The 25,959-nt window shown below is 51.4% G+C and overlaps 1 protein-coding gene and 1 non-coding gene across 2 annotated transcripts in view; one reads left to right on the plus strand and one right to left on the minus strand.

Annotated features, from left to right (window-relative positions):
* Positions 1–25,959, plus strand: part of ANO2 (anoctamin 2) — a 334,695-nt gene that overhangs the window by 83,430 nt on the left and 225,306 nt on the right. The window contains exons 5-7 of the mRNA XM_060167142.1: positions 10,664–10,815; positions 14,146–14,200; positions 16,546–16,597. Coding sequence (XP_060023125.1) covers positions 10,664–10,815; positions 14,146–14,200; positions 16,546–16,597 — 259 coding nt within the window. The remainder of the gene's footprint in view (positions 1–10,663; positions 10,816–14,145; positions 14,201–16,545; positions 16,598–25,959) is intronic.
* TRNAG-GCC (transfer RNA glycine (anticodon GCC)) lies at positions 13,605–13,677 on the minus strand. The gene has a single exon. It is a non-coding gene; the product is annotated as a tRNA-Gly (tRNA).

Genomic DNA, 25,959 nt, shown 5'->3' on the forward strand with positions numbered 1-25,959 from the left:
CATGGGATCCTCCCGGACCGGGGCACGAACCCGCATCCCCTGCATCGGCAGGCGGCCCCTCAACCACTGCGCCACCAGGCAAGCCCTGAACTTGAATTTTTAAAATTAACTTGTTTTCAGGCTCGTGGTTGAAAAAAAATTGAAAGAGAAGTGGTGCTTTTCCTTTTGAAAGCCTCAAGTCATGTCCAGCTGAACTGGGGCAGCTCCTGCCAGATGGGCTGGCTGGGACCTGGACCCTGGGCCCTGTGCAGGTGGTGCTGAGAGCAGAGGGCAGTGGATAGAATTTGTCGTCCAATGTTGGGCCCTTCTGAGGGTGAGAGAGCTACTAATAATCCCGCCAGGACAGCAGTGGTAAGCCAGCACTGTGCTGAGTAACTGGGCTCTTCAGTAGGAGATGTGGGAGCGGGTGGCCTGGCTTGGCCCCGCCAGGACAGCAGTGGTAAGCCAGCACTGTGCTGAGTAACTGGGCTCTTCAGTAGGAGATGTGGGAGCGGGTGGGCTGGCTTGGCCCCGCCAGGACAGCAGTGGTAAGCCAGCACTGTGCTGAGTAACTGGGCTCTTCAGTAGGAGATGTGGGAGCGGGTGGGCTGGCTTGGCCCCGCCAGGACAGCAGTGGTAAGCCAGCACTGTGCTGAGTAACTGGGCTCTTCAGTAGGAGATGTGGGAGCGGGTGGGCTGGCTTGGCCCCGCCAGGACAGCAGTGGTAAGCCAGCACTGTGCTGAGTAACTGGGCTCTTCAGTAGGAGATGTGGGAGTGGGGGGCCTGACTTGGTCGTGGCTGCCTCTGTGGGTGGATGGGAGGGGCCTGTGGGGGGAGAGGGGGAGACAGGAGGAGGAGGCAGTCAGCTTCTGGTACCTGGAGCTCACAGAAGAATTATTCTTACCCAGGAAGAACTGGCCTCAGTGATGTGCTGGTGCATAACGGCTCTTGAGATCTGACACATTTTCAGAAACTTTGCAGGCTGGTCTTTGCACCATTGGTGATTGAAATTGGCCACGGCGGGCGTATTTACACCACGGAAATCAGTGAAGTTTCCAAATCAGCCCCTCGACCCTCCACACCCAGGTGGTTGGTAAGCGTTTACCTGCTTACAATGGATCAGAGCCCCAAGAATGGGGACAGGGTGCACAGTCAGAGTGCCACCATGGACTAGAGCCGTCCTGTGCGGGGACAGGCCGGAACCCGAGGGTGTCGTGTGATCCCTGCCATGGATATTAAAGGGCTACTGGTCAGAGAGGGGCCGGGAATGACAGTGTCTCCGCAGGGCCTCTAAACGGATGCCGTGTCTGTCACCTCCGACACAGAAAGGAACTTCCCGGCACTGCCCACTTCGGCACTCCGCCCCAGGCACACCGATCCTCCAAGATACCAAGCCTGTTTCCCTCTCAGCGCCTTTTGCTTGCCCCTCCCTCTGCCTGGGGACCTCCAGATAGCGCAGGACGCGTTCTCCCACCGCAGCAGGGTCTCTGCCTGCACAGACATCCCCGACCGTCCTGTGTGAAGCGGACCTCTGTCTCGCTCCATCCTCCTCCTCTTGTTCTTTTCTTTCTAACACTCAGCGCTGCTGGATACTGAGTAGCATATTTGTGTCTTTGTTTGATTGTCCCTGTCGGCACTACACTGGAAGCTCCAGGAGGGCAGGGCGGCTTCACCCTGTCGGCAGCACCTAGAATGGGGCCTGGTACAGAGCAAGCACTAAATCAGTATTCGTTAATGAATGAACGAACGGATCACACGTGCCAGGCCCGATTCATTGGTGGTGGCTTACTGGAGAGTGATGCCCCAGGGCTGTCTGTAAGGTCGGGGGAGATAGCGCCATGGTACACGAACCATAGCGGCCGTCCCTGATCTGGGTCCTCAGTAGCCCCTTCAGTTACCAAAAGCATTTAGGAAGAGTCTGACTGTACCCGGAATGGCTGTGTATAAGGGGTCCTAGCCCTTTGAAAGGTCACATTTTTCATCCACCCATCCATCCATCCGTCCACCCAGTGAATAGTTATTGAGTATCACTATGTCTGAGATACTCTGCAGGTGATGCAGTGGTGACTACAGCTGGTCCTGGCCCGTGTGGCTTCTGCGTGGGGAGGATTCAGAAGTCGAGTAGCTGTTGATGAGCTTGGAGGCACCAACAGAAGAAAAAGAGCAGGACAGACAAAGAGCCAACCAGAGGAGACCAGTTTCGATGGGGGCCAGGGTGCAAGAAGGGGCCATCTGAACTGAGACCAGAGGGCTGGCTAGGTTGGGGGGCTGGTGAGAACCTTCCTGGGCGAGGGAAGGGCATGTCCTCCAGCCCCGAGGTAAGAAAACCCCGGCCTGTGCGGGGAACCGGGAGGAGGCGAGGCCAGTGCGCGCGACGTGGAGACTGCGGTGTGGGGGGTAGGGCGGGTGACGGCTGAGCCTCTGGGAGGAGGCAGGAGGCGTGGCTCAGAAGGGGGCTTGTGAGCCATGTAAGTAGCTGGGAGTTCTCCCACATTTTAAAAGTCAGCAAACATTCATTCACGTGTAGAAGACATACTGAAACAGAATTAAAAACCGTAAGTGAATCCGGAGTCAGACCTCAGAGAATGTGCATTTTGTGACTGTCACTGGCTGCATTCGGCGAGGCCGTGGATGGGAAATGGACCCGTAGGCACTGGTGGGGATGGAGGGACTGATGAGCTCCTGTTCCTGGTGCGCCCGCAGAGGCTCCTTTGGGCTCCAGTTTGCAGCTGAGCTTAGTGGCTCCTGGTGCTGCTTGCATTTGGATTGGTGGGCGGTTTAACGCTCGCTCGCGTGGGTAACTGGGCTTGTGCACGGAGCTCCTCGGATCCGGGTTCGGTGCGTGCACGTCTGCGCGCATCCCTCCCTCCGCCTGTCCCGTCAGGCGCCAACGGGGCGTGAGAACAGCGGACCTCTTCTGCTGCGCCTTTAGCTTCTCTTCCTCATAACTTCTTTAGTCCGGAGGCGCCCACCCCGGTCCAGCTTGCAGAGGCACCTTCCACAGTTTGGCTTCCCTGTGTGTCTGAGCCTTTTGAAATGAGAGGTGAGCAGGTGATCATCTTCAGCTCAGTCAACCCTCAGTTACCCAGTGGCCAGAGGTGCAGAGGAGCGCACAGAAACGTTGAAAGAAGACTGTCTGGATTAGTGTCTGTTGGGCCGTGGGGTGTAAGCGGACACACGTGCTCACAGCTGGCTTGCTCTCCACCTTTACGCCTGCTGACTTTTCCTACGAGTTGCAGAAAGAGGCCCTCTTAGATCACTGCAGATGAGGGACTCATGGATAATCAAGATTATTTTATTTAGATCGCATATGGTTATTCCCTTCCCTTGATGTTTTGGGGGGGGGGTCATTGGATCTCCTAGTGTTTGCGTGACATCGGGCATGCTAGTAAAACTTTCTGTGCCTGTTTCTTTACCTGTAAAATGGGGACAGCAGCCTGTATCTGTCCACGATAGACAATCACTACAGCCTCAGTTCCTTGCATCCTGGGAAGGAACATGATTCCAGCGCAGGAAGGAAACAAATTAGCCCTGAGACCACACTGCCGTGCCCCTCTGGAGGGGAGAGGCTGAGGGAGACGGGGGAAGAAAGAAGAAAAGAAGGCCTTTCGGTAAACCTCTTAGCTTGTGACAGTGAGGCCAAAGCAGACTTTTATGAGAACCACATTTGAGCCCTGGAATAAAGAATAAGAGCAACATACTTTAAAAATTATTTATGATTTTAAGCACATGAAAGGCGTATCGTGTACCCGGGGAGGGCGTAATGGGGAACAGCTGGTGAACATGTGTCTTGCCATTTCTGAGGATGTTCCTTGTTCTCCACTGTCCAAGAATAACAGTAATAACGATGCTTCTGCTGATTGTATTAACAATACTGAAGAGGGTCGGGGCGCCTTTCGTGGACCCTGTGGAACACGGGGGAAGAGCCAGGCTGCCGAGCTTGGCGGGGGCTGAGAGGGAGCTCCGGCCTTCCGCCTTCTCGGGGACCACGCAGCCCTTCCAAGGATCCGAGGTTTAAGAAGAGAGGCTGGATAGGGGAGTCAGGAAACCTGGGTTCTGAGGCCTGGTGTCACCCGACGCTGGCAGCTCCCTGCCCCTCTGAGTCTCCGTTTCCCTGTCTGTAACGTAGCGAGGCCGATGCTGCTGGGTGGGCCTGTGGGATTCCAGGGTGAGCGTCCTGCGTGTGGAGGGGGCATCCTCGTCGCCATGCTGCTTCAGCTTCTGGTACAATCAACCAGTCACCCCCCAGGCTCAGCGCCTGGCACCCAGGAGGTGCCTGGACGTGTCTGTGCTGAGAATTAACGTGTCTTTTTCATTAAACATCTAAAGCCAAAGAAGGTCACACTTGGATGGTACTTCCAAAGCCATTTAGTCAGGTTCTGTCTTTTGTGATTTGTGACGTGGGTCTGGAGCGGGGCTCAGCCTCGGGCTAATTATCCCCCCTGGTGAGCGGACCCCAGGACTCTACCCAGCGCCTCTCGAATGGTGAGCTTTCCATCCTGGCCGGTGGGGACAGGGGCCGTTCCCAACCCTTGCAGACGGGTTTTCTCCAGCGTCCGGCAGCTTCCTTGCACCCCGCCGCCCAGTGCTCCAAGAGGACTGCCTGCAGGGTTCTTCGCGAAGCTCTCTCCCCTTGGCTGCGCTGTCCTGGGAGCTCTGGTTGCCCTGGTCTCCCCAGACCTACAGCTAAGGCTGCTCGGCCCGGGGTGTGTGTGGGCCTCCACCTGCTTCCCCTTCCTGCCCCTCAGCCCTGGACCTCTCTCTAGGCAGTGAGCTGGAGCGATCCCAGGAGTCACCATTTTCATTTCCTGTCTCTCAGGAACTCGTTACTGCTTAATCAATGTCCGGTATCTTGAAAACTGCTTTCTTAGTCTGTTTGGGCTGCTCTAACAAAACCACAGACTCGGGAGGCGTGTACACGACAGAACTTCCACAGTTCTTCTGGAGGCTGGAAGTCTGAGACCAGGGTACCAGCCTGGTTGGGCGAGAGCCCCCTTCCTGGTTCATAGCGGCACTTTCTCGCTGTGTCCTCACATGGCGGAAGGGGCTGGGAGCTCTCTGGAGTCTCTTTTATAATGGCACCAATCGCATTCACAGGGGCACCACCCTCATGACCTGATCACCTCTCCCAAAGGCCCCACTGTGCAATAGCCATCACGCTGGGCATCAGGATTCAGGATATGAATTTTGCGGGGACACAAACATTCTGACCAGAGCAACCATTATTTCATGTTTTTTTTTTTTCTCTCGGTGTTTTGGTTGGTTCAGGTAGGATAAATCTGGTCCCTGTTACTCCGTCCTTGTGGGAAGTGGAAGTTCCCCAATTCTCTCTTTAGAGATGAAGAATCTGAGAGGGAGAGCCACTTGCCCAGAGTCATACAGCTCGTTAGCGTCAGCAAGGACCAGGACCCAGGTCATTTGCTCCGTAGACATTAGTGTGCTCCTCTCGTGTGCACAGGGCATGCTCCCTGCTCCCCAGATGCCCACCGTCTGTTGGGGAGACAGACGCGTGAACCACAAGTTAGAGATGAGTGTGGCAAACGTTATGACACAGGTATTCGTTCACAGGCTGCTAAGGAAGGATGGCAGCAGGAGAGTGGCTAAGGAGGGTTTCCTGGGAAAGCTGGTACTTGAGCCCAGTGGAGGAGAAGGAGGGTAATTCAGGTGGAGAGGGAGGGGAGAAGTTCCAGGAATAGGTACGACACGTGCAAAGGCACAGAGGCAGGAAGCAGGTCCTCTGTCCTCCAAGCGTAGCATCCACGGTAGCGTGCCTGGGGCCGCCCGCCATGTTTGACTATGGGCATGGGCCGTTGCGTCTGCCCGGGTGTGTGTAGGGCCTCCGTCAGGGCTGTGGGGTGGAGGTCGCCTTGACGGTTCTGCTGGGACTCTGGCCTTTTGCACCGTTTACATTGTTCCTGGAGGTAAATGATGCTGTTTGTAGGGCTTTGGAGCACCCCTCCCCCCATCAGGGAATAGTCAGGATTTATCCTGGTCCCATCCCTGGTCCCTCCAGAAACATGCCACAGGCCCCACTCCCCTTAGCTCGCTTCTCTAGGGAGCTCTGCCAGACCCACTGCTAAGAGGAGGTTCAAGAGCAGCTCGGAGGTGCTCAGCTAACCGTCTTCCAGGACAAGGCCCTGGGGCAGGTGCCGGTCGTTAATCCGCATGGATTGCATACAGGCCGTCCTGGCCTCTGCCAGAACTGGGCAACCCCGCGCGCCCTTGCAGCTGGTGCCGACAGGCCAGGAGACCTTTCGGCCGGCCGGTGGCTTTGGGCGGTGGCTTTCTTCTCCATCCTGGTTTCCCTCTACCAGGGCCTGTTACCTGACGGCTGTTCTGTCCCCGGCCTGGGCTCCTGCAGTGGCAGCAACTGCTGTCATCAGTGCTGGGTCCCCAGAGATTTATCATCCGTTCGTTCGTTTAACCATAGGGGGTGGTTGGACAGTGTCCTGCCTTCGTGGAGACTGTTTGGTGGGGAGGCTGGACATGAATCAAATAGTCATTCAAATAAATGTAAAATCGCAACTGCGATAAGTGCTGTGAAGGCGAGGAATTGGGGCCTCGAAATGCTGTGACGATGGGGCTTGACCTTGTCTGGAAGCCAGGAAAGACTTCCCCCGGAAGTGACGATTGAGTGAGAACTCAAGTGTGAACACAGGTTGGTGAGGGGGAGGGAGAAGGCGAAGGGTATAGAGTACTAAAAATGCTGCCCGAGGCTGGTGGCTGGGTGCAGTGAGCAGGGGACCGTGGGGCAAGGAGAAGGTGGAGACTTCTACGGGACCCCCCAGGCTGCGTGGAGAATTTTGGTTTTTATCATAAGAGCAGTGGGTGATGGTTGAAGCCTTTTCCGCAGGGAGGTGACATGATCAGATTTTTGCTTCAGAAACATCACTCTGGCTCCAACGCGGAGACCGAATTAGAGGTGGACAAAAGTAGGGGTTGCCAGATAAAATACAGCATGCCTAGTTAAACCCAAAGTTCAAATAAACAATGAATACTTTGTTTAGTATCAACCTAAGTGTGTCCTAAATACTGCAGCGGACATACTTAGACAAAAAAATTATTGTGGCTCTAGTATGATTTTTATTATGTGAGTATGCCCTCCGGTTGTCTTTTTTAATGAAAAAATTGTTTCATTAAAAGTTAAAATTTATTGTTTACCTCCAATGCACATTTAACCGGACTTCTTGCATTTCTATTTGTTAAATCTGGCAGCCCTAAGCAAGAGAGGTGGGAAGCCACTTATTGCTGTAGTTGAAGCCTCCTTAGACTAGGAAACCAGAGGTGGACATGGGGAAAGTGGACAAAGGAGAAGCACCCTCCGTCGGTCCAAGTCTGTCGTTCCAAGGCATCTAGGATGCAGAGCCAGTCAGCTTCCCTCCTGCTCTGAAACTTGAATTGCCACGCACGTGCCCTTTAAAGACGCATGGTTACGGGTATGGTGAACACGCTGCAGGACACGTGCCCGGTTGGAACCTGCCCTAAATGACCTGTGAGATGTGTTGGGATACGGTGAACGGGTCATCTTTCTGTCCCTGTCCCTCCAGGCCCAACGATGCCCCAGAGGGGAGCTCTTTGCATCTAGGTGACCGATGGCAGGAGCGTCAAGAGCTTTATAACAGTAGGGGCAGTAGAGTAAGGTGCACACTGTTTTCCCCCGATGTTCACTCACGTCGCGGCAGAGGAAGAGTAGAGTGAAGCAGCCAAGGTCGCAGGCTCTGCCACGAGGCTCCAGCACTTATTATCTGGTTGACACTCTCTGTGTGATCTCGACTGAGATTCTTAACCCCTCTCGTTGTTTTTTTTTTTTTGCGGTACACGGGCCTCTCGCTGCCGTGGCCTCTCCCGTTGTGGAGCACAGGCTCCGGACGCGCAGGCTCAGCGGCCACGGTTCACGGGCCCAGCCGCTCCGCGGCATGTGGGATCTTCCCAGAGTGGGGCACGAACCCGTGTCCCCTGCATCGGCAGGCGGACTCTCAGCCACTGCGCCACCAGGGAAGCCCAACCCCTCTCGGTTTTTAGAGGCACATCTTTAAGATCAGTGCTGATGTACATCAAGCCAGGTGCATAGGAGATGCTTAGAAATGGTCTGTGCTCCCAGAAGTAAACGGTCCCCTCGGTTCAGAAGGCTGGCTCCTTCTTTGTGCAGAACCCACCTGATGAATTTCTTGATTCACAGCTCTGATGTTGTTCTTGTTCACACCCTTCGCTGACTTCCCGTCGCCTCGTGCAGTGGGATCTCCACGCACTGGTCTCCGTGTGCCTTTCTGCCGTAAACCGTCACCATTCCCCCATCAGAACCCGAGCACCAAAGAACCAGGCTGTGAACCCTTCTTAAATCCAGCTTGAACTTTTTAACTTTTTTGGTTGGCTTGGAATGTCTTTGCTGATACCTGTTCGAGCCTGATTCATTAAAAGTATGTATAAGGTGAGGTTAAGAGAAGTATGATCAAAGAAGATAAAACACATGTAGAGGCTAAAATAAATGCCCATCACTAGGGAAGTGACTAAACAAATTAGAACTCGTACCCACTGTGTCATATGGTGCCTTCATGAAGGTAGTTCTACGTGGACTGACTTGGAAAGACACGTACTCGGGATATATCGCTAAACGAGAAAAGCAAATTGTAGAATTATACCATCGTACCTGTGAAGTATGATCACAGGTGTGTTTGGAAAGGGATTCAGTTACATATAATACGTATGGAGAGAGTCAGTATAAAACATACTCCAAATTGTGAATGGAGATTGCCTCTGCAGTGGAGGATGGGATGGGATTGGAAGTGAAAGGAAGCTGTTAATGTTAGTTAATATACTTTTTGGTTTTGGTCTCTTTTTTTTTGGCCACACCGCATGGCATGTGGGATCTTAGTTCCCTGGCCAGGGATTGAACTCGTGCCCCCCTGCAGTGGAAGCGTGGAGACTTAACCACTGGATCGCCAGGGAAGTCCCTGGTTTTAGTTTCTTTGTTTACTAGAACTGTGTTAATTTTGTGATTGAAATTAAGTCAAAATGCACAGAGAAGTGTATCAGAAGAAATAAATAAACTGGGCTTGTGTTTCAGTTGTTAGATTGGGGAGGTTCTCCCCCTTCCCACTGATTATCATGATTTTATTAAAGAACAGAAAAACAAAAGAAGGTTCCCTTTCTGTTCAAGTCCCAACAGAAATGCTGCTCTCCTCAGGAAGCACTTTTCTGATTCTTCAGCTGGACGTGCTGTCTCCTTTCTCTGAGCCCTCAGAGCATCTTGAGTGTCTTTTGTGGCATTTTTCTCCATCAATATTACAAGTGTTTTGTACATGTTTTACAGCCGCTCTAGATTTAAGCATCTTAAGGATATCTTGATAGAGAACACAGCTGGCTTTCCAGTCGGAGGGTCTGGCTGTGACTCTTATCTGGTCATCTACTGCAGCAGGACAAATTAGCCCCAGCTTACTCAGTAAGACACAGCCATTTTATTCTGTCCTATGAATTTTTGCTCAGTATCTTGAGCAGAGCTAGACGGGGTGATTCTTCTCCACGTGGTGTTGACGGGGGTCATGTGGTGGTATTCGGCTTGGGGTTGAGCTGGACAGCAATGTCCAGGAAAGCCTCCCTCACACGCCTGATGCTTGGCAGGGTGGGCAGAAGGTTGGGCTCAACCTCGTCCTTTCCCTGTCTGAGTCCTCTCCGCACGTCTCCTCGGACTTCCTGCAGGCGGCTCAGAGCTTCAAGAGACCAAGGCAGACCAAGGCAGAAGCTGCCCATCTTCTTAAAGGGTGGAACTGGCATAGTGTCCCTTCTGCTGCACTGGGCAGGCAGCCCCAGAGCCCATCCAGACTTAAGGGGGTGGAAACAGAGATGCCACCTCTTGAATGGAGAACTTGTGTGGAGAAAAAATCTGTGGCCATTGTTAATCCACCAGAGCTTTGCTATGACAAGTACAACCTCTGTGTCTCAATGACAGCATCCGTAAATTAGAAAGACCAGAAGCTATAGTGTACGCAGACGACTCTGTACGTTATGAAAAACCATAGGTACTATAAATACCGGTGATGATCTTGGTACTGACGCAGCGCTTTACTCGAGGCAGGTACTCGCTAGGTGCTTAGTACTTTGACAGCAGACTCATTTATCAGATGTCTCCTAAGAAGAGCACAAGAGAAGTGATGCTGGATCGTTACATAGGGGCGTGGTCTGGTTGGAGAGTACAGACTTGGGATTGGGTTGACACGAGTTAGATCCAAGCAGTCGCCCGGTTACTATCTGTGTGACCTTTGTTGACTCATCTCACCTTTTTGAGCCTTAATTTCCTCATCATAACAGGAGCGTAATATTATCTAGCTGGCTGGGTGCAGTGTGCATTGGAGCTCATTTGAGTAAAGCCCTTAGTATGGTGACGGTCACACAGTAGGTCTTCTGTGATGGTATAACAAAGATGTATAGGAAGTCTGCACTCGTCACTGCGCTCCTCCTTCCCTGCACCGGTCACCTCCATTCGCACAAACAGTTGAGGGGGTTCACCACCTTGTGAAAGCAGGGGAGGAAGGGCAGGACCCTCCTGCTGGCTTCCCCAGTCTCGTCCTCTCCCCAGAGTGTCCCCTACGGGGGGAATCTGAGCCCCCTGCAGCTCTGGCTGTGGGTCCTTCTCCTCTGAGCGTTGGACGAGGCCTCCTCCTCACACCTGTGGCTTTGCCGTCGTAGAGGTACATGATCAAGTCAGAAGGCAGCATCGCGAAGACGTTCAACGAGATCCTGCAGAAGCTGAGCGCACCCCTGAAGCCCCGAGTGCCCGAGCACATTAACGACAGGATGAAAAACCTCTCCTACCCGTTCTCCAGGGAGAAAATGTACCTGTGAGTATTGGAACTCTGGAGGTGGGGCCGCGTGGGGGATGGGAAGGGACATCAAGCACCACCTGGGGCCTCAGCTCATGAGCCGAGTGCCCGGGTGCCTGGGAGATGGGGGAGGAAGCCTGCTCTCAGGCTGGCATACTCCGTGTGTCTGCCTTCCCAATCCCTGTCCCTGAGCGAGATGATCGCAGATAGCTCTTGAATGTTCATCCCGTGGCTTCTGGGAAAACCTGCCATTTCAGTCACTTTGCGTGATGGATGGAGAATCAGGGAGCAGACAGCCAGAAACTTCGGGACTCTGTGAGCAAAGTGGTCCGATACCTGTTTACCTTCTGCAGGGAAACCACTCTGCTGTGTTCCCAGTCTAACAGGGTTTCAAGATATTGTGATAATGCAGAGAGACGCTGGATGAAGCTTCTGGACGTCTGTCTTCTCAGCTGCCAGCTCGTGCCCTCACTGACCCAGAGGAGGGGAGGGAATAGGTTTTCTTCTCAGGGATGGCCTTTTGGGAAGCCTTTGGAAGGGGGAGTCGTGGTTGGGAAGTGGGAGATGCAGAAGCCAAGTGCTAATTCTAATGCTAATGACATTATTAGCATTTTGCTATTTTGCTCATGACAAAATAAGAAACTATCAAGAGCGGTAAGAGAATCGAGTGAGAGAGGGAAAGGAATGGGCTTGGGAAGGAAGAAAAGATACAGGATCTGTGCTTTTGGAGGAGATGGCATCGATGGGCTGTGTTTCTGCCATTCATTGGGTACCATCTCTGCCCATCTTTGCCGTGTTAGATAACAATTCTGTACACATGCATATGCTCCCTCATTGAGTTTTTACCCCTTAACGATTCTGGTACCAATTCTGGTCACCAGTTCCAATGTGTGTGTGGGTTTTCCCGCACCACCAAGAAATTCTCCGACACCAGCTGGGTGCCCTACAATTCAACTCAGTTCTGACACTGTTTACCTGGAAATAGCATCAGGTTGCTCAGGCTGAGGGCTCAGTGTCACAAGACCGCCCCGCACTTCAGATGCCTAAGCAAGTCCAGGTTGCGACCTGTGCTTCTGACCGACTGGCTGCAAGTCAGAGGTTCTCACGACCCCCTCCTTGCGTTCGACTAATTTGCTAGAGTGGCTCACAGAACTCAGGAAACCAGTTTACTCGCTGGATTACGGGTTTATTATAAAGGATGTTAAAGGATACAGGTCAACAGCCAGGTGAAGAGCTACATAAGGCGAGGTCCCAAACAACGGAGCTTCTGTCCTCGTGAGTTTCGGGCTCAGCGTGAAAGCGTTTGGATTCACCAACCCAGAAGCTGTTCAGACTGCATCCTTTTGGATTTTTATGGAGGTTTCATTCCATAGGCGTGATTGATCAAATCATTGGCCATTGGTGACTGATCCAACCTCCAGTCCCGCTCTGCTCCCCGGAAATCAGTGGGTAGGACTGAAAGTTCCAACCCTAACTCCTGGTGGTTTCCCTGGCAACCAGCCCTATCCTTAGCGGCTTTCCAAAAGTCACCTCATTAACATAAACTCACTGGTGGTTGAAAGGGGCTTGTTATGAATAACATGACACTCCTGTCACCTTTATGGCTCTGAAGCAATTTCAGGAACTGAGGACGGGAGACCAAATACTATAACAAAAGATGCTCTTATGGCTCAGAAAATGCTCAATGGCTCTCATGGCTCAGAAAATTCCTAGGGCTTGGGAAGCTGTGAGCACAGGGGATAAAGACCAAAATATATATTTATTATAAATCACAGTGTCACACTCCCATTGTGAAGCGGCCGTCCAGATATAACTATCCCTCTATTATGGAGAGGAAACCAAGGCCCAGGATCTGTCCAAGGTCATGAAAGCTTAAGTGGCTGGACTGGGATTGGCACGTTGACCTCCCGGCCGGCTGCTGTTTTTGCACTCTGAGCCTCCTCTACATCCCCCCTTCCTTGGGCCCTGTCTCCACACCGGCGCTGGCATCTGACCGGCCACCTCCCACACGGCTCCGTTCACTCAGCCCCTGTGATCCCCAGGCCAGTTCTTCACCCCCGGCCAGAATATGCTCTCCATCCTCTGAGTTTTCATAGCAATGGTCTGCATGTGTCCCCGTTCTCCTCTGCATCAATTGCTTGGAAACACCCCCCGCCCCCATCCCCAGTGGCTGGGCTCCCAGGGGGCCGGGGGCATGGTTCAGGTGTCTGTGTGCCCTCCAGCACAGTGCCCTAAGGACAGTCACACAGGTGTTTTTTTTAACATCTTTATTGGAGTATAATTGCTTTACAACGGTGTGTTAGTTTCTGCTGTGTAACAAAGTGACTCAGTTATACATATGTTCCCATATCTCTTCCCTCTTGCGTCTCCCTCCCTCCCACCTTCCCTATCCCACCCCTCTAGGTGGTCACAGAGCACCGAGCTGATCTCCCTGTGCTATGCGGCTGCTTCGCACTAGCTATCTACCTTACATTTGATAGTATATATATGTCCATGCCACTCTCACTTCGTCCCAGCTTCCCCTGCCCCTCCCCGTGTCCTCAAGTCCATTCTCTGCGTCTGCGTCTTTATTCCACACAGGTGTTTTTTTGAGTGAAAGGTCAACATTTGAAGTTTACAACAGACACAGGTCTTGCATAATTGGGAGTTTGGTATCTAATTGCTGTGACAACAGTGACAACATTAAATGAAAATTTGAAAAAGTTATAAGCCCAACATCCTGAAACTTCACTCTTTTCTGTTGTTGAGTTTTGTTTTTCTGTTTTTTTTTTTTTCCCAGCCACGCCGTGCGGCTTGCAGGATCTTAGTTCCCTGACCAGGGATTGAACCTGGGCCCTCGGCAGTGGCAGTGCTGAGTCCTAACCACTGGACCGCCAGGGAGTTCCCCGTTGTTGTGTTTTTACTGTCTTTGTCCACACACAGGAATCCTTTCTATATACTTTCGTTTTTAAAACTCATCACAGTATAATGTTTTTCTATGATAGTCTAACTTTTTCTACAGTATTTCTAAAGTTTTCATAATTATAATTTTCAATGGCTATATGATAATCTATCCTTTAGGTTTTGGAATTGCGTCTTAGCTCCATAGTCTTTGTTATAAGTAAGTTTGTAATGAACATTTTCATTTACAGACCTTTTTTTTCCCGCTGAATTAATTTTCCCAGTGATACATTTCTATGATAAGTTTTCAGAATTACTGGGTCAGCAAGAGTGTAAATGTTGTGAGTGTGTGTGTGGCTTACACATCTTGCTATGTTGCTTTCTAGAGGTTTGCTCTGGGCCTGGGGTGACAGTAGTCCCAGGACAAGGATAATGAAATGAATTGACCTCCTTTCTTGGTGTCGCCAGGTACAACATTCAGGACGAGGACACCTTCTTTGATAGTGCTACCCGTAGCCGCATTGTAAGTAAACCGGCTAACCAGGTGCTGAACCAGGTGTGGTGGGCTCGGGAGGGGGAGAGGAAGCCTGGATCCCCTTTGGCAGGACATCTCTTGCCCTCCCTGCTGCCTCCCATCATCCTTTGCTTGGAGTTGCCTAGCAACTGGAAGGAGCGTCCAGGAGCTTCCCAATCCCAGTATCGAAATAGCCAACAACTCTTCTCACTCTTGGCTTGAGACGGGGGTCTCCTCTTCATGGTTCTCCACCCAGGCCCTTCTTGGAATCACAAAAGCAGGGAATGTCAGAGCTGGGGGGGGGGGACTTTCAGCTAGTCAGGTGACCCCCTTGCTTGACAGTTGAGGAAACTGAGGCTCTGAGATGCAATGAATTGAAAAAAAATTCAGGCAGATCGTTTTGTGTCCAAATGAGGGCTCATTGCTGGGCTGCTGAGTTTCTTTCTTTCATTCCCAAAGAAGTCCTGCGCGTTGCTGTCACGGGGAATGCTGGAGCTGGGCAGTTTGTCCAAGGACAAAATTGCCAGCCCGTTCAATAGGAAGCCAGCATTTGTGACTGTAGCCATTCTTCTACTGTCTTCTTGCCTTTTGCAGTCAAGGTTTTGGATTTTGCAGGATGGTTGATTCCACTGAAAATCTGCATAAGGCCTGGGCCCCGCGGCCCCAGTCTGAGCTGTAGGGCATCTCTGTTCACTGATCCATTTATCCCCTCCACCCCTGGAGAGCATCAAGCCTATGGACAGAAGAGGGGAGAGAACAAGGGGCCCAAGGAACGCTGGTCACTTAGGCCACAGTGGAAACATGGCAGTGTGCTTCCATTGATCCCTAGGAAAGAACTTAAGTTTCAACAGGAGGAGGAATAAGCGTTAGATACCTAGAGGACTTCCAAGTCAGCAGGGTGATGAGAAGGGTGAGAAGGGGCAGGTGATTGGAGGAAGATACAGAACATTTCCGAGTCACGCTGAAAACACGGCCCTGACTCTTTGCTTGTAGGATGGGCAAGAAAACACCTCAGGTCCCTTGGCCTAGTGTTCTAGGAAGATTTAACACGGGCATATGATTTCTTTTATCTTCCTACAGAAAAAAGCATAGGCTTCCCATTGTTTTAGTTGCTGCTGTTACAAGCTGTAAGTCTCCCCACAGCTTGGGTCCCACGACTGGGGAGGACGTTGTAGGGCACTGTGGAAATTACCCGATAATTGCAAAGTGCGTGTAGAATAATAGGCTGCCATATAAATGCTGTTCCTAATTATTATTGCAGTTGGATACTGTACCGCATTAGAAGTGAATTAAACATTCTTGGGCCCCATTCTGCTGGAAGTTATTTACTTACCACTCCCTGTAGGTCTATGGCTGGAACGTGGGAGTGTGAATGATGATGGAGTAACACATCTTTTCTCGTTCTGGAAGCTTCTTCCTTCCCCTCCTGCCCTTTTCCCAGTCCACCGCATATTGTGACGGGGGGAGAAAAGGGCCTTGGGTTTTGTCCTGGGGTCTGCTCCGCCCTGGGCTTTGGTCTGAGGACCTCACCTGCATCTCCCAGTGCCCCCTTTCCCGTGGGCGTCTGGGCAGCCCAGCTGTCTGTCCCAACGCCGACTTCCTTCCTGGAGCCGGGAGCAGGCTTGAGACCCTTTGGAGGTTGGCCTGCAGGTTTACTCTGCCCTGGGTCCCTGCTTCCTTGGCTGGGGTGCTCTCGGCACCCCGCCCTCCTGAGTGAGCGACAGGGTCCCTGCAGGCCCCGCAGTCGGGGCTGTTGACCTGTAGATGGTGCAGTGGTCACCGAGCAGCAGCCTGCCGTGTGCCCAGGATGCGCTGTGACACCTGGAGTCTTGAGGATGGTGGGACCTGCTCTGACTGGGGAGGCGTGATAAGGACTTGGGGGAAAAGCAGAGAAGCGATAGCACCAAGGACCAAGATGTAGGTGGCCCTTTTCTAGTTGCCAGAGCGCTTTCATGGGTCCCCAAAGCAGCTCTGAGAGACAGCTCCATTGCAGGGGGGCCCGCGGGCCCTCAGGACCTGCAGGGGGCTCGCTCAGGACCCCTCAGCGGCAGGGCACTGTTGGGGCTGGTGGGGCGGGCACGCCCCCCCTCGCCTTCCCTGCCGGCTTCCTCCTGGGCCCTCCAGAGGGATGTGAGTCTGGGCTCCCCTTCCCTCCTGTAACTGCAGTCAATTTACAGGCTTTTCTTTATTTTGCTTGGGGGGGTGGTGGCCAACGGGGTGTGTGTGCATGAGGGGTTAGATGCTTTGTTGGAATGTCCGTGAGCTTGGCACATGCCTGCCCATCCCCCCCCCCCCCGGGCTGGGGACGCACCATGTGGCCCAGATGCTCATGGCCGAACTGTCATCTGTTTTAGGTACACGAGATCCTGAAGCGCACCACCTGCTCTCGAGCCAACAACATGATGGGTGAGGACCCTCCCCCCGGGGGCCATGCTGACAGGGGCTGGGGGCCAGGGAGACTGAGAACAAGACAACAGAGGCCCGCATGGAGGGGACGCCCTGCCTGCCCCCTGACCCTCACCCCGGGTCTCTGTCCTTCCTCTCCTTTCCTTGGGTCCTTGCTGACACCTTTCACTTGATCCCAAAAATTCAGCTCCTCTCCCTTCACAGTCTCCATAAGGTTTTACTAACCACCCAAATCATGGCAGCTTTTTTTTTTTCTTTTTCGGTACGCGGGCCTCTCACTGTTGTGGCCTCCCCCGTTGCGGAGCACAGGCTCCGGACGCGCAGGCCCAGCGGCCATGGCGCACGGGCCCAGCCGCTCCGCGGCATGTGGGGTCTTCCCGGACCGGGGCTCGAACCTGCGTCCCCTGCATCGGCAGGCGGACTCTCAACCACTGCGCCACCAGGGAAGCCCCATGGCAGCTTCTAATTCGTTTGTTTTTAAGAAGAAAGGCATCTTAGAGGCCTTTTAGTCCAAGCTCCTCACTTGATGTCAGAGAAGCTGACTCCCAGAGAGGGTGAATCAGTCTGACGGTACCTCTTCTGAGTTCCGCATCCTTGTCGCCACTAAACCTGTCTGGCTAAACCTGTTTGCCTTGTGGTTTGGTTTTTGAACCTGGGGGTGTTTGTGTTTGAAGCAGGACCCTCAGTGTTTGGGAGCTTGCTGTATAAGGCAGGCGGTCCGGATGCTGACGGGTGGTGGAGGGGACACAGGCGGAGTGACACGCTGAGCTTAGGTCCACGCGCGGTGTCCCGTCCACACGGTCCCCCTGCAGGTGGAATGCTCTTTCCAAAGGGGCTGCTGTCACTCATCACTCAGAACATACCCTGGGCTGACAAACCTTGGGCTTTTGAGGCAGCTTTTAGTTGAAAAGAGTCATTTAGAGGCAAGTCTAGGGAATAAAGTAGGCCGTCAAGCTGAGGAGCAGTAACCACGGTGGCAGTGATAATACCTAACGTTGGAGAGTTTATGTGGGGTCCATACGCTGCCTGAGGACTGAGGGAAGGGGTTGAAGAGGGAATCAGAGCAGGTGCAGTTAGTGACAGTATCATTGGAACAGTGCGGGACCTCTCAGGGGGGCGACTGTATATGACTCTGCTTTGATGTATTCATGTCACGACAACATTTTAAATACCACTCCAGTGTTAAAAAATCAAATCTTCTATATGGTGGTGTTTGTCTGGAGCTGATGAGACGAGACTCTGAGTGAGGCGATGCACTGGCCCCTCAGTCCCACGGGATGGACCGAAGCCCTCACTTTGAGCACTTGTAACCGAGGACCACCAGAGGCGTCAAGAGGTCTGAGGATGTAGTTTGTATTTTCCCATGGCCTCTATCAAAGTTCTGGAATTTACCCTCACTTCTAGTCCAGTTCACTCCTCGGTTCCAGTAATCTGCCTTTTATTCACTCACACCCTCTTTGGTTGGACTGCTCCCTCGGGTGTCACAGGTGACTGCGTACTGCCCGCGTTGCACGGCTTTTTCCTCCGTCTTCGTCTTCCTGTGTCCTTCCAGACCCTGTCACTGTACCCAGGGAGGATCCTGCTTCTCCTTCCTGGACCACACTTGCTTTGCTTTCTCTTCCTCCTCCCCCATTTTCAAGGTTGTCTTCTCCACGTTCCCTTGGCCTCCTGACTCTCACTTTGCACAGAAGATGTGCAGCTGTGAATTTCTGTTTCCCACTTCTCTCCCCCATGGCACACCAGCCTTTCCAGCGACCAGCTGGATACCTCCACTGAGATATTCCCAGAACCTTGAAATCAACGTCTGGCTGTGCCCATTTCCATCTCATTCCTCTCTCACCCTGTCCATCTCTCCTGCCTTCCTTCCTGTTAATGTGATTGCTGCCCTCTCTGGTTTCATTCCTGCTGTTCCCTTTGCTGGGATGTCCTTCCCCACGTCTCACCCGGACCCACCCCCAGACCGAATACCCCTGTCCCCCAGGTTCTCCCTTTATGCCCTCTCCTCGGAACTCCCATCAAGTTTGATGTCTTTCTTGGTGATTATCTGTGTCCGTGGCTTAGACCCCCGAGACGGTCCTTGAGATGTGTCTGGATCATCTTTTATCCCCCAGTGCACTTGGCTGGCTGCCCTGCACGTTCTACTCAGTCGAGTTGCTTTAGTGAATTAATTAAACGTGCCCAGCCGGCTAGTGTCATAGCAGTAGCTGGTGAGTTCCCTGTGATGTGTGTTTGTGGACAAATGACTTAACTTCTCTCCAACCCAGTTTTCCCTTTTAGTAAGAATTACGTGTCTCGGAGAGTTTTTGTAAAGATTAAATGGGAAACTGTTAGTTTGTTTTGTAAACTGGGAAGTCCTTAAAAACTAAAGTTTGTTTTGAGGGACAGCCTCCAGATTGTTGAAAAGCCATTAGAGACCCTCTGCTTTAAGACAGCAGTTTTCTTTCCCTTTGAGGATCTGTTTGTTTGTTTGTTTTCTGATGTCACAAAGTCAGACCTCTTAAGGATTTTGTTGTTGAGTAGTTTTCAAAAATTTCTTTCTTTTTTGACATTCAGAAAACATTTATTGACCACCTGCTATGTGTCAGATGATGTTCTAGAAACTGAGAGATGGCAGGATGAATTTGACCTGCTTTCTGTTCTTGCGGGGCTCTTAATTTAGCCAGGTGGACAGACACGTAAACAGATAATTATGAGGTCATCTGGCAGGTGTGCTCTTAGAAGTGTACAGAGGGCAAGGGGAGCACAGATTGAGAACAGCCAGCTCCCACGGCTGCATCTAAATATCATCGTAAGTTATCCAGTGTTAGCTTCATGACTCCCCGGGAAGGTAGGTATGTCAGGAATTATCATCTCCAGTTACCGAGGTGCACAGACAGGAGGGGTGTCTTCTCCAGAGCCGCATACTGAGACACTGTTAGAACTGGGTCTAGAACCTGGGTTCCCTCCTCCGAGCCTGTTTCCTCTGCCTTTGGGATGCAGGGAACTCAGCGTGGCGTTTGGCTGTCTTTATGGGCTGTTGGTTCCACGGTAGTTGCTGATGGTTTACTAGCTCCTAACAAGGGACTGGACTCTGCTTCCCAGGAGAGGAGAACGCTGAAGGCCGATTCTCAGGTTCTTTGACTTCCGCCTGGGAAAATACAGTAGGACCCTTTAAGCTTTTTGGCCAACTTACCATCTTACTTAGAAGATCAGAAAGAATGAGGAATGTGATAACATTGTGAGGCCTCAGGATAATACGGACCTTTGAGCCATGGGTAACTTTTGATTTTATTCCCCTTCTCTCTGGTTTTATAGAGAAACACACATGGGCTTAGAATTGGCTTAGATTTCCTCCAGAGGATGGTTGCCTCATAAAAATAAAAGAAAAAGGAAGAACAGGACTGTGTGCGGAATTGTTTTCCAAGGCATTTTCATTGATCCTTCAGCCTTGGAATTGCCTTTTATGTGGTCGTTACTTTTGTGGCCAGTTTACAAAGCTTTACTCCCTTTCTCATCCTCCTCAATTACAGTGGAAATTAGAAGATGGAAAAGATGATAAAGATCAGAAATAGAAGATGGAAAAATAAAACTAAAGATAATAATAATTCCGAATCACTCCCGTTTATCTGGTATTTATTGTCACTTTCTTCTTTGTAGAAAATACATTGTTTTGAATGCCTGCTTTGCAAAGCATTATGCTGCATATACAAGATGTACGTATTGATTTATTTATAGTCCCGTCTTGTTCCACAAAATTTCTGAGGTGACTTACAAGAAAAACAATAAAACAGCATAATATAAATAATAAATAAAGAAATAAGAAACAGGAAAAGCACAAATTAAAATAGAATGTTGAAACTAGGAGGAAAAAATAGACTACAGGGCTTCCCTGGTGGCGCAGTGGTTGAGAGTCCGCCTGCCAATGCAGGGGACACGGGTTCGTGCCCCGGTCCGGGAAGATCCCATGTGCCGTGGAGCAGCTGGGCCCGTGAGCCATGGCCGCTGAGCCTGCGTGTCCGGAGCCTGTGCTCCGCAGCGGGAGAGGCCACAGCAGTGAGAGCCCGCGTACCACAAAAAAAAAAAAAAAAAAAAAAAAAAATAGACTACAGATATGCAAACCATACGGCCCTCTAGCTTTTGCAGTTGGGCTGCAAATTTGACCTTGAACCGAAGTGAGAGGGGAATACAGTCAGTGGTGTAGCACTTCATGTCCTCAGCAACATCTTCTTACATAGAAATTTTTCTAAAGTCTCTCTAAAATTCCCTGCTTTCTTACATAGAATATATCAACATATGGTCTCTCTATAAAGGCATACGTAAGCTTTTCTGTAGGATTCAGGATTATCCTTGAGAATATAAGGTTATTCAGGTTTCCTCAAGGATTACCTAAGTATTATTAGGGCTGTTTGCCCCACAGTCTCTGATGTTTTTGGATTCCTGACTCTGGTGACCTCCCTCCCTGAGTTTTGCTATTTCAAGGTTTGCCGTGCTATTTAGGACACAGAAAAACAAACTCATTAGAATTTGGGGTAAAGAGAGAGCGAAAAGGCGTTGCAGAAGGATCTGGAGGATTCTGCTGGGCTAGGTACGTAACCTTAGGGAGTCGGTTGCCTGAGACTGAGATACTTTTTCTTCTGGGTTCTCTGTTGTGAGAGCTGAGATAACCAGATAAGAGATCTCTGTACACATGAGGTCTTCCTGTAACCGAGATAGTAAGGACGCCTTGCATGTGTGTCATCGTATGCTTTGCAAAGCACTTTCACACTCTTTAGTCTCCTTTGATCCTTTAACTCCCGTGCAGAGTAGGTTCAACGGATATTAGATATTAACCACTTTCCCAACAGAGAGATTGACTTCGAGCCCAAGGTTAGAGATTGGGAGCTGACGGAAACCCGAGTTTCTTGACTCTTCTTCAGTGCTCTTGTAAATTAGTCAGTTAATAAACGGATGAAGTTATTGGGAAAGGTTTTCCAGCGAAGGTGGAAGCTGAGGTCTTCCCACTGTGACATCCATTCATTCAACAAATATTTATTCGTATTCTACGTATCATTCGTGTTCTAGAACTGGGGACTAGAGTAGGGACTCAGACAGACACAGATCCCTGCCTTTGCAGAGCTCACATTTGAGTGGCATTTGAGAAGAACGAATAAGCCACGTGGCTGTCTAACGAGAGAGATGCATGCAGGGAAAGCAAATGATACAAAAGACAGAAAGGGAACCACTCCAGAGAATCAGGTTAGGGTCCCAACAGGAGCAAATGACACACTCACATGACCACCATTCAGGGCAGGAATATCAACAGAGACCATTTACAAAGGTGCGGCCTGGCAGTTGGGGATGCCAGGTAGCATCGTGACGCGGAATTAGCAGGAGAGCCGTTACCCTCTGTGTACATGGTTCCCTGTGCTCTACAGTAGGACCTTGTTGTTTATCCATCCTGTATATACTAGTTTGCACCTGCTAGTCCCAAACTGCATTTTTAACCCGCTCCCCAGGTGACTCTTAGGGACTCTAAAGGTAGACAGCGATGTGAGTGCAGGATGGGCTGCCACAGGCTTCTTGCCCTGCCTGCGTCTGGGAGTGGGAAGGGTAGTCCACGTGCTGGCCTTCTGGGCATCTGAATGTCGCTTCCCCGAAGTCCTCGAACGAAACCAAGCCTGCTCTGTGAAGGGCTTAATCTTTGTTGCGGTCTTTCTAACATTTGCTCTATGGACGTTCGCCGTTTGGTCCCTTTCAGTGTCCTAGCCATCAGTAGGGTCTCTTGGACTTCTTGTCGCCTTTTTGTCTTTTCTTTGCTTTTTTTCTTCTTTGGTGAAAGGAGGGGCAGCAGGATAAAAATTAGCAGAAGAAGGCAAAGAAAGGGGAGCTGACCTTGAAAAAGGATTGGCATTTGGTGACTGTCTAACTTTTAATTTGGGGGGTTTCTTCTGTGACCTCCCCAAGAGCCCGCTTGCCCTTTCCCTTTTATCTACCTGGGCAGTGAGGGATGGTGGGCTGATACACACGCCATGTCCAGAGCCTGGAAGTACTTGTGAGTTTGGGGTCCGCAGGGTGGTGGTAGTCTGCGAGTCATCATGAGCTTGGCCCAGCCCGAGGGTGCCTCCTAATCAACGTAACGTCAGGTCAGCGGTCGGGTTCAGGACTGGGCCAGTTCACCCCATTCTGGAATGCCTTTCAAGTGCGCTTTACCGTGGAAAGAAGCCCAAGCTTCCTTGACTGACGCCTCTCCTGTTCCTTCATATGAAAGTTGTTGCCTTTTCATGGACAGAAAATTACAGCCTGGTGGAGCTACATTTTCATAGATATGTCGGTGTCAGAGCCTTTAAACAAATGTATGCTTTGGGCATCTCCCCTCCCTACTCAGGAGACGATGTCTTAATTACTTTGACCGAAGCCAGATCATGTTGTGTGGTGTAAACATCTGGTTTATCATTCATCCAGCTGAACTGGTTTATATTTTGTTAGAAGAAAAGGCTTGGGATTAAAGGCATTTAAGTAATTAAGCACATGTCAAGACAACTGGGTGATGGGTAAATATAGTCTCTGTTCAGCGCACTGTCTGGGGGGCTCTGGTTTAGATTTACGTCCGGCTGGAATACAGGGATGAAAGCAGAACGCCGGGCAGACTGGGCCCTGTTCTGGGGGGAATCAAAACCAAATGAGTTTTCGGGAGTTGAGCATCATCTCTCTAAGTACCTGTCCTGGTGTTTGGCCTGGAGGGTCAGAGCTGCAGTCCCTATCACTCGGGGGCACTTGTAGATTTCATGAGATTCTCACCTTGGGAGGCGGACCAGAAACTGCTTTGGGTCAGCCTTTGTGTCCAGGAAACCAGAGATGTCTTGGAAGCTAAATGCGAGGCCTTAGGTTTTATATTCTGAGGGTGTTTTCAGGTACCAGTCCCAGGGCCTGAGCCCACCCTGCTCTGGTCCTTGACCCTGACCCCGGATTTGCAGAGGCCCAGTGTTGCTGGGCTTGGCGGAATCAGCAGAGCTGTGGCCAGTGCTGGGCAGAGAGAACATGTGAGCCTTTTCCCTGGGGAATTGTGGTTCTAAGCAACAGGTGTGAAGTACCCGGTGACCTGAAGGGACTTTGGGGATCAGTAAAGAAGTCCTCGGTGGGCCATGCTTTGTTTGGGCCGAGGCCCTGCTTCTCTTTGGGGCGAGAGGGGAAGGAAAATGTTCTCAGTGCTTTCTCCTGGCTGGCTCTCCTTCTGGGAGTAGGAGGACAAAAGATTGGGTCTCAGATCTCTCTCCCTGGGTCTAGAGCAGAGAGGAAGGACTTTGGAAGTCATCCTGAAGAAGAAAGCTTTGCCGTTATGGCCAGATGGAGGATGCATGGTGGAACCAATTAGCCCTTTTTGCTGAAAAGAAAGGAAAAATTCAGAATTTCAATTTTCAAAGCAGAGACTCTTTTTTTTTTAAAAGTTTGATTATTTTCTTCTTTCAAACTGATTTCCATGCTTGTTTGGGGGTAGAATCTTGGTGTCTGAAGTCTGTGGCTGAGAGGCCAAAGCAGTTCCCATTCTTGGATGAAGTTGTGGATAAACAGTTACTTTTCCACTTGCCTCTCCCCCTCCCCATTCCTCTTCCTTTCGTGTACCATCCGCTCCCTCTGCCCAGCAGCCACTGACGGAATGGCCCATAAGATACCACCTGAAGAGGGGGAGGTACAGCCATGGGGCAGAGACACAGTCAACGACAGCATCTTGAAGCTCTGGCTATCTGGTTTAGGACAGTTCAGGTTTGATGACCTGAGTCATCTTGGTTCCTCTCTTACGAAGCAGACTAGTCAACCAGAGTTTAAGTTTCCTTCATCAGCGTGGGTTGCCAAAGAAAATTGGAGTAGCGGGTATGCAGATGCCCGTGATACACGGGAAGAGATGCTGCGATCACTTTCGCCATAGGGCTGCTTACTCTTTTGGGTAACAACCGTCATCCCTTTTGTGTTCGCAGCAGTGAGGCGGGAGCCCTGGGAGACTCCAGTGAGGGGGCGTGCCCCCGCCTCAGGGACCTTGCAGGCCTTCGGAGGGCAGCAAACAAGGCGTGGACAGCATTCTAGAAGTGAAACGGACATTCAGTGCCAAGGAACTTTATTTCAGATGAGACGTAGGGTGCACAGCTTTAGACCTCCGACGGTTCGAGATCTTTTTTGAAGCTCTGGTGGCAGGACCCAGGAGTTGAGGTTGTCGGCCCAGTGCTGTCAGACGCTGGGCTCCTCTAAGCAAAGCTGAGAATGAGCAGGGGAGCTCCACACCTGCTGAACTTTTCCATGCAGTGTGGTGACTGTCTTCAGGGTATATGCTGCCGCCTTGGCAACCAGGGGGTGGGTATGGGTGCAGGGATGGGGTTGGGTAGGGCGTGGGGTGCGGTCTAGCTGGAGCCCTGCCCGCCTGTGGTGCTTCAGCCTGTATCCATGTCGACAGCTTTGAACCACCCCCTGCCCCCTCCTGGCTTGGGATCCCTCCCCTTGATGATTGTAGGGTGGCTACACGTTGCTGTGGTTATGGCTCTTGAACTGATTAATGATGCTCAGAGTGAAATTGTAGTCCTCGGAGGAAGACGAATCTGCAGCTCCTTCAGCCCCGGGGCCCCTCTCCCCAACCCTTAACTCCCTATACCCACCCTCCATCCGCCATCTCCGCCCCCTCCCCCCAGTTATTTCTGATGTTTTCTGTGCATGCCGAGGAGGAGACGTAAAATCAGAAAAGGACTGGACCTTGGGTGACGCCGCAGCCCTGAAATCTCAGCTCTCAACTCACTGGAAGAGTGGCTGCTTCTGCCAGGCGCCCCTGCAGCCTCCTGAGGGCCTCTGCTCCCACGTGGGCCCCTGGCCAGCCATTCTGGCATCCCAGGGGAATAGGGGCATGGTTTGAGGAAGAGGAGGCTGATGGAGGGAGGAGGATTGTTTGAGAACCTCTGAGGCTCCGGGCACGCGATGGGGCACTGTCTGGGTGCGGGAGGTGGAAAACCATGAATTTTCATGAGTCGCTGTCGTCTAGCTTTGTCACGCAACCTGGCCCGTCTCTCCAGGCTCATTTGCAAATGCAGATTACTTAGCATTTGGACGTCATGGGTGTTTCCCTCCAAAATCGAATTTCTCCTCTACACACTACTGTCTACAGCGTCTCCGGAAAGAATGGTTCAGGGCAGAAAGCGTGCTTGAGACGAGGGAAATCATTGTGTATCAGAGACCCCGCCCCCTGCCACCCCCCTGCCCCCCACTGAATGTGCATCCCCGCAGGCAGGGTCCTCGAGCTGATGAGATATGATCCCTTCCATCTGGGAGCCAGCAACCCAGGGCAGACTGTCCGGAGTGACAGAACATACAGGGCATGTTATAGTCTCTGAATCCAAAGGTGAATGAAATGAGGGAATAGTAGTGGC

Source organism: Lagenorhynchus albirostris, chromosome 11 (assembly GCF_949774975.1).
Source record: "Lagenorhynchus albirostris chromosome 11, mLagAlb1.1, whole genome shotgun sequence".
In the NCBI taxonomy this organism is placed as follows: domain Eukaryota; kingdom Metazoa; phylum Chordata; class Mammalia; order Artiodactyla; family Delphinidae; genus Lagenorhynchus; species Lagenorhynchus albirostris.